General features: G+C 29.5%; 1 protein-coding gene across 1 annotated transcript; it reads left to right on the forward strand.

The window, feature by feature from the left end:
- The first annotated feature begins 132 nt into the window (after positions 1-132).
- Positions 133-5,926, forward strand: LOC108912787 (60S ribosomal protein L7). The gene is made up of 4 exons (XM_018718174.1): positions 133-217; positions 424-714; positions 5,088-5,433; positions 5,776-5,926. The coding sequence occupies exons 1-4, from the start codon at positions 138-140 to the stop codon at positions 5,884-5,886; spliced, it is 828 nt and encodes a 275-aa protein (XP_018573690.1). The 5' UTR covers positions 133-137; the 3' UTR covers positions 5,887-5,926.
- The last annotated feature ends 3,334 nt before the right edge of the window (positions 5,927-9,260 follow it).

The raw sequence follows: 9,260 nt of genomic DNA on the forward strand, positions 1-9,260 counted from the left end.
CAGGCCTACACGAGATGAGGCAGGATAAAGAGGGATAATCCCCCTCGATCCCAAATCATTGAGGCCAATTTCTAGCCATAGAATAATGGCGCGCGCGTCTAGATTTTTTGTAGATTTGTGGTTTTATGACTGTCTTGATGTTCGATGTTCTGGATTCACTGTTCAGTCTTCTGTGGTGTATATTTCTCTTTTTTCGTGCATTTGTAATGGCACCAACGTAAGTAAAATATGTTTTTAAAAATCTTGATTCATCGCCTTGTTTATTATATATTTTTAGATGTACTTTTAATTTGATGATTGTAAGCCGTTATGTATTTGTAATTTTTATATATCTTTTATTTTTAGATGTAAAATTGATGTCCCATGATTTGTGTATTATGTATCTCATATGATTAACCTCATAAATTTGAATTATTTTTTTAGGGCTGATAAGAAGACAAAAACAGTAAAGGGTCTGCCCGCAGTACCCGAGTCTGTCTTGAAGCATCGTAAAAGGCGCGAGTCTTCGAGAGCAAGTCGTTTACAATCCGCCATCAAAAAAAAATCTGTACAAGTCAAGAAACGTAAAGAAATTTTTAAACGTGCTGAGCAATATGTAAAGGAATATAGATTAAAAGAGCGTGATGAAATCAGACTTATTCGTCAAGCCAAAACTAAGGGTAATTTCTACGTTCCTGGAGAGGCTAAATTGGCTTTTGTGATTCGTATTAAAGGGTATGTACATCAATTGGTTATTATCTAGAAATAATTCTAAAACACTTTCAGTTTGTGTAGTTTGTGGACACTTAACAGTGTGGGTTTATAAGGTCTTGGGGGGGACTGATTTTATAATCTAGTGTGACTAATATTTAAAAAAAAAGTTTGGCCTCAAGTTAATCATAAGAATTGGCCATCCAATGATGGACTTGGCGCGTGTATATTTGTTGTGGTCTTAGTCTTGGTGCTAAGAAGATAAGAGGAATTTATATAGTATAGATTATGATTTTTATAAACCCGCAAATTGAAATTTGTGTATTTAACTTCTTAATTGTATTCTGTGAGAACAGTATATTAGTGCACTGTCAGTAGTGTTTGGAATAACTGAACAATTTAAATAGGTAATTGAGTTATCAGTAATTCTCACTCAGAAAGTTAGATATCATTCATAATAATTTGATTTTTTTCGCTTATTTCTTTTGCAAGAAGAGGTAAATTTATTAGACGCCTGATCCAAATCATTAATAAGGAAACTTTGTCTGTGTCACTGCTTGGACAATGTAAAGAAAATGACAAGGGTTTACCTTCTATTTATCTTTATTTTTTTTTGTAGTGCTACAGTTAGACAACGTTAACGATTTTTCAGTCTATATCTTTAATTAAAGCAAATCGCTATAAATAAATAACGGTCTTGTCTATGGACTGTGGGTCTGCACCTGTGTTTAGTGTCTTGCATAGTTCTGTTTACATCATATTTTACCACTGAGCTACAATAACTTTTTCATCCCTTAAATCTGTAGTAGAGTTTTTACTTGAATAATCGAGATCTCAGTTATTTCAATAATTGAGTACTTGAACAGTTTTTCACCTGAATGATCACAACACTAATTGCCAGCAAATATCTGCAAAATAAAATATTTACATATTTAGTAAAGAAATTTATAAATTGCTTCAATTTATAATACAAGACAAATACATACAAAAATATACAGGTGCAGGCGGGTCTTCTTCTTCTACCGTTTGGTTCTAATCAAGTCCAATAGCACCGTGGCCTTATCAGGCCTCTTGTGCGTTCCACTGCTTTGTCTTATTCAGCAGGTAGTTTTGTCCTTTTTACAAAGTCCAAAAGTTTCCTTGCGTACATATCGGCTCCTTGCTTTCCAGATAGGGTTTTCCCATTCTTTTGGATATATTTTTTAATAAATTAGAAAAAATTAATAACGTTAAAAAGTTCAGTCAAAATTTTTTTTTCGAATTCAGTAAAATTTGGTATTGTCCATTGTTATTTATTGAGAAATATTACGTTTGTCCGTCATTAATATTAGAATATTGCTTTTTTTAATGGATCTCATAATTAACAAGCAAACTTAAATATTATTAAATGACAAATTTTATTTGATTCTGATCTAGAAAGATGGTGCTTTTTTTGCCTTCCAGTGTTTTATTAAAATATAGATTTTAATTTTTTATTACATAGTTACAAATAGCTGCACAATTTACTTCTATAATTAGAAGTATACATGTTCTGTTTTTTACTACAATTGAAGAAAAATAGAATGTAATAAATGTGAATAAATAAAAGGCTCTTTTGGAATGAATTTTATTCAAAAATTCTTTCGGTTTTGGATCGGGTGTCTAACCTCAAATCACAAATTATCTCAGTTTCTTGTTCAAATTAAATTAATTGTGAAATGTACAGCCACACTTATTTAAATCATCATTAATATATATCCATCCTCTAAAAAACAAAATTGCTGGACTAATGTGTGACATAAAATAACTAGACAAAGGCAGAGATATTAATTTAATCCATATCTATCTCACAAGTATGGTTTGCTGTTTTGGCAAACTTGGCCAAACAGAGATAACTTTATTTCTTGGGAAAATGACAAGCCGCAGTTGATTATAGTTCACCACGGTGGCAGTTTTCTTGTAAAAAAAAAAAATGCTAAAACCCATATGTGACACTCCTTTGATAAGGAACAAATGCCGCTGTTGACCTTGTCCATTTAAACTGGATGCTAAACGTTGTCAGATTGGGCAATATTGATATCTGAAGAAAGTGTTGCCAGTTCGAAATATTGAATGAACATGAACATAAAATGCTGACATACATTTATCACAATTTTCACTTAATTGATAAAGTGTCTGTCTAAAGGGGATGAAAATTAGATAAGTAATGTATTAAAATAAAATTGCTAAGTGTTTATTAATTTTTTGTTGAAATAAAGTACCTAATAACAAATTACACATATGTAATTTTATATTTTTTATATTAGGAGTTTTACTAAAATTTTGATTAATAGATTTTATGTGGTAGTAAATTCGCAGAATTACAAGTTATTTTATTAAATAGTCCAAAGGAAAATTTGGAAATTTGGACAGGGATGTTGAACTGGAGGTACATCTTTACAAAAATTATAAATGGGTAGTTACAAATACAATTATCAATCAAATTTGTTATCTAACTGAGTAATGAATATAGAAAATATGTCATTTTAGGGATAGTAAACTTCCAAAAGGTTACACTAGTTATATAAATTCGAAATTGTCACATTTTTCTATTGACATCTAAAAGAATACTTTATATTATAAAAATTTAATATTCAAACAATTTTTATAAGAAATTTAAGATATATAAAAAGTAATAATTATACAATTGTTCTTTGGGAAGCCGAAAAAAATGTATGTTTTTATTTTCTTTCTTGCATTTCCTATACTGATTTAGACATTCTTTGTAACTGCAAATAATTGTTAAAAACGCCAAAGTTTTAAAAATAAATAACTAAATCCACTGTAAACTTTTTAAAGCACTCCAATACAGCTAACGGCAACAATGTTTACAAAATGGCTATTATATGATTTAATACAATTATACGTAACGGCACTAACATAAACCAAGCGGAGATAAAACATGTTCGGAAGTATTCAGGCTTCATCGGTAATGTATTTAATTCGCAGATAAAAACCGTTCATACAAGTAGCATCATTTTATGGGCAAAATAATCAAACATTCTATTTTACTCTACAAAATTTATATATCCTTAAAGTTTTGTATTTCATATTTATTCTGTTTATTGCCGAAATAATAGTAAATCTGAAAATATCATCTTACGTTGTCAGACAGCTGTTCTGTTTGGAAATACGCATGCGTTCAGTCCCTTTAACTTGGACATATCTTCATTCGTGTTGCACAAAGTAGTCCTTTCTCTCTGTGTCGCATATGGGTTAGATATGTGCTAATATGATAGGTACATTGTATGCCAACAATCTTCCCTTGTGAATGACGTCTAACTTGTTTCTATTCCAGTGTTTGTTTTCTGTTAATCATGCAGGAATCTTTAGGGGTATAAAATTAGCATAATTTTAAGCAAAATTGAAGATAAAAATTATTTTATGAGAAATTTTGTATAATTGTTAAAAAGTAGTGAATTCAAAGATATTTCTATTTAAATCAGACAGATTCATAGTAGCTAGTGATATATTCACACTAGCTTCTTTCCATGCTGTCTAAAATTATTATTGCATTATGTATGTATGTAATATTATCGTGTTACATAATACCTTGACGCATACATATTTAAAGATAAAATGTAGGAATTGACAAACACACATTTCTTAAAGTGCACATACTTGAATATGGCCTGTCAGTCCTCTTTTACATGATTAAAGTTATTGTTGCATCACTGATTGTGTCATTTGAGTACATTGACAGCTTACTTGGGTATGTTGATAAGCCTATTGAAAAAATGGTTAAAATTTGGTGAATGTTACACCGAATGTAAATATATATTTTTTGGCAAATATTATTCACACGAAATTTTATTCTCTTCACATAATAGTGAAGTAGTACAGAAAAATTCTAAGGCATTTTTGCCAAATATTTTTTATTAATATTATTTTGTATCATAAATTCTGACGAATATATTAGAGTTATTGATTTTGAAATAATTATAATATTTCTGAGTAAGGAAAAGTTTCTAAAATGAGTTCTTTGTTATATTTTCCTGACATGTTAGATTTTTATGTTTTGTTTTAAATATTTTCCAAATATTTGTTGTTAAATACAAGATATGGTTAACAGTAAACCCAATTGTTTTTGGAATAATTGTTTTCATGTCACGGAATAGTATGACATAATCCCATGAATTATCTGTCAATTTTGAGTTATATTACAAATCAACCAGATTCGTGTAAAAAAGTTGAAATTGTTTGAAATTTAAATTAAATTTTGTTGTAACATGAACCTTAAAGTTTTAATAAATTGTAAATTGTAATGAAGTTTTTTGTTTTGAAGAATGTTTGTCTAATTATCAAAATGAGAAATTAAATGTTTGTGTTTGAAAATTCTCTCGATTTTTGTTTTTTTTATAATTTTTATTTTCTTTTAGTATAAACAAAGTTGCCCCAAAAGTACGCAAAGTTCTGCAGCTGTTCCGTTTGCTTCAAATCAATAATGGAGTTTTTGTGAAATTAAACAAGGCCACCATTAATATGTTGAGAATATGTGAACCCTATATTACCTGGGGCTATCCTAACCTTAAATCAGTTAGGGAACTCATTTATAAGAGAGGTTTTGCGAAAATAAACGGACAACGTATTCCCATTACCAGCAATCAGATTATAGAAGACAGATTAGGAAAATCTGGAATTATTTGTGTTGAAGATTTAATACATGAACTCTTCACAGTCGGCTCAAGGTTCAAATATGCATCAAACTTCCTGTGGCCCTTCAAGGTAAGTTTGATATTCAAAGGTTATCCAGATAAGTTTCGATAAATTGCGAATGTAATTTTAAATTCATAGAGATGTATTTGGTTCTACCACATGTCAGATTTCTTTCTGTTAAAATATTTAATGTATTTTAACTTTGGCCATATAAATTTTAGAGACATTTTTTTTATCTGAAATTAATATTTGACTATGTAACCAGCAGCATACATGTGGAAATTGACAACTACATTAATTTAAGAAGAATAACGATTAGTAAAGAACAAAGACTTTTTTGAAAAAAAACAAAAAATTAAAAAAATTAAAATTAGTTACTTTTAGAGTGCAACAGTTTGTTTCTTTTTGTAGTTGAATACTCCAACAGGAGGGTGGCGTAAGAAGACCAATCACTATGTTGAAGGTGGTGATTTTGGCAACAGGGAAGACAAGATTAATGAACTTCTCAGGAGGATGGTTTAAATCATACTTCTTGTTTATATAATAAATTATATAAGTTTAATTAGTTGTTTAAATATTTATTAATTCCCGTTTTTTTTTTACATACCTATAAAACAGTGTGTTTCCTACATAATCTAAAATATTTCATAGGGTGATTCTTCAAATCGTTTTATTAAAAAACTTTATATTAAGATATTTTCAAAAACCAAGGGTGTTGGTGTAGGTGATTTATAAAAATAATGTGCATCCCACGGCATATTTTTAATTTTGCGTTTTTAATAATCTTCATTCGCTATGTGACGAGAGATTTAGTTTTGGAGAAAATGCTGTTTAATTAATTTATTGACCATATATTGTATTCTTTTTTTTTTAAATAGAAAACATTTTCCCCAGAATAAGTTTCAAATGAATAAATGTTCAGCAGTCATCTTTTGTCAAGTATTGAAGGAAGATTACAAAAAATACTGCATATTATTTTTTCAAATAATTGCATGCATGTCCCTGGCGAAGTGGATGAATTTTAGTTTATATTGAAATATGCCTTCTAAAAAAAATTAAATTTCTACACCCTATATTTTGGAAAGGATGCATTTTTGGACAAATGTTAATATGAATGTTTTTTACAAAATATGAAAAATTGTTTTTAAATTGTTCCTCTGAAATACAGAGCTTTTATAAATGATGAGTCACGTGACCAGTGAGAGTAATTTTATTTTCATTAAATTTCAGTAAGATTAAAAATCCTTAAAATGGATCAAAATTACATTAAAACATTATGAAACTATTTAACCGATCAGTGATCGCATTATTTCAAGTGTAGACGTAATGGTTTGTCATTATTCATTGTAAACGAATAATAAGTATTGGTAATGTCAAGATTTAGGGATATCTACAGGGTGTTTCTAAATAAGCGCGAAATATTTTAGAGGGTGGTTGCCTAAGTTATTTTGTGAAACAAGGTTCATATAAACGTAGGTCGAAATATGCTTTGTTTCTGAGATACAGTGTTTAAATTTTAATTTTTTATTTATTTTTATTAATTATTTCAGTTTTAAAGATATTGACTTAAAAGTTGAAAAACGCATTGGATATTTATTTAGAAATCCGCCATCAATTCTGAATGAAATTACTCTTCAATTTTTTTCGTAGGATGCACCGTTTTTGAGCAAAAAAAAATAAAACTTTGTATTGCATGTTGTGTATTTTCAATTTCTATTGATACATTATCTAGTAGGTTGCTGTCAATATTTCTGAATAAAATACAACCAATAATAAAAATAAATAAAAAATTAAAATGTAAACACAGTATCTCGGAAACGAAATATATTTCGATCTACGTTTATATGAACTTCTTTTCACAAAATAACTTAGGCAACCACTCCCTAAAATACTTTGCATTTATTTACAAACACCCTGTATACTTTGTGGCCGATATTATGGAGGGTGACAATATAAACACACTTAACTATAAAGCATATAAATTATAAAATGTTTTTTATAATGGTTCAATATTATTAAATGATATGATGTGCCGCTATCTATGTACATCGATAGGATGTAGAATAGTCTATAGACTAAATTACACTGAACGTCGATCTATCTTCCTCTATCTCTGTCTATTGCACTTATAATACTTATAGGGAAATGCTTTTTAAGTTGGTGTAAACGGATGTATGTACATAGTACTTGATTCAGCTGTCATTAGAAACGTAATAGAATAAGCGTATGTGCGGAGCGCTAAATCCGTGGCTGTAATAAAATAATTTAAAAAAATACAACCGGGACGTTTTAAAACGTAGTAATAATTAAAATGGTTTGTAGTACCGGTTGTAGCAAACGATCTGTTCGTCATAAACGCCCTAACCTACGCGATGGCATCATTTTAAAGAAAACACTTAAAATTTAAAAACAAAATGTTACTAAAATATTTTTGAAGTTTTCTTGAGAGTATCTCTAAAAATAATAGAGCTATTGTCACTCTCTATAATTTCGACCGTGAAGTACAGTTAACAGCAGCAGTTGTGCAATGTTGGTTGTCTAGGCTTGGCGGTGATATAGCTTATAAACGTTTATGAAGGCTCTGTATTTTAAACTACTTTAGAAAATTGTATACAGGATGTATATAAGATAGATATTTACAATTTTCCATTTGAACAAAATAATCCCTGCTATTAATGTCTTGGATTCATAAATGCGTCGATAATTTCTGTAATTTGAAATCGGCCACTTTTTGGAATGAATCTACAAGGTATTAATCGTGCACAAACTTTAAATGGTGATTTTAAACCAAAAAGGTTATAATATACATAGATCTTCAATCGATTTTTTTCAATATGCAGGGTATTGACATTTAAGAAAAAATATATGTTGACACAGAACAGTGAAACTGAGGCTAATGCTTTATCTGATTAAATATAACAATCCACCAATGTACCAGTGGCGGAGATACTGGTAGTCACTTTCACTAAAACTCCTGAAATTCTACTGGATATTTTGAAAACACTTCTACCTCCTTATGGTGTTTCCAAGAAAAAAGATAATTTTCATTTTATTTTCGAGTAACAATTTATTATTTTTTAGCTAAGCATAACTAAGAGAAAATATATATTGTCATTTTTTGTGTGTTTCATTGAACAAAACATTTAGAATGTAAAATACGTTATTTATTGTTTATACCACCCACTAAACACGAAACGTAAATGAAACGTTGCAAATGAGATGTTTTACTAAATATTTGAAACATTAACTAGAAACGTTTCTGTTTCATTACAGAAATGTAGCACTTGAAAACTTATTTAGTGAAACATAGCCGAAACGTTACAATTGAAGAGAGTTTGAAACATTACTCGAAACATTCCCTTTCGATCTCGGAAACGTAACAACGACAAACAAACAACCCTTTGCTTTTGTTTATCTTATGGAACTTCCATTCAACTTCCATTCGGCATTAGTTAAATTTTGCTCTCAAGCCCCATCATTATAGCAAGCGTTAGTTCATTTGCCTTTGTTATATGTACAACCAGACATAAACAGAAAAAAAATTGTGGTAGCATATTTATAACACAAGTCTAGAAAAAATGTATGTTCGTGACTTGCGTAGACTGCGCGTAACAGCCCGAGTTTATTTGTTTCCCGTGTGTCGTTTCAATTCGTATTATGTTAGGTTAGGTTTGCGGTTTGTCAGTTTGCTTGGTTTCGTTGTTATTCATCTTTACTTTGACGCTATTTTATGTGATAATTTGTAGTGTGTGCAGTTGTGGTTATTGTAAGGTGCATATAAAATAATGAATATTGATGCAAAATGTTTAAAACGATATGTGTAGAGATTTCCAATTTTGCGTCACATCTACCTAAATATAGTTATACCCACTACCTATTACAGACAAGAGGACAAG

The sequence above is a fragment of the Anoplophora glabripennis genome, unplaced genomic scaffold, assembly GCF_000390285.2.
Source record: "Anoplophora glabripennis isolate ALB-LARVAE unplaced genomic scaffold, Agla_2.0 scaffold824, whole genome shotgun sequence".
NCBI classification, from domain to species: domain Eukaryota; kingdom Metazoa; phylum Arthropoda; class Insecta; order Coleoptera; family Cerambycidae; genus Anoplophora; species Anoplophora glabripennis.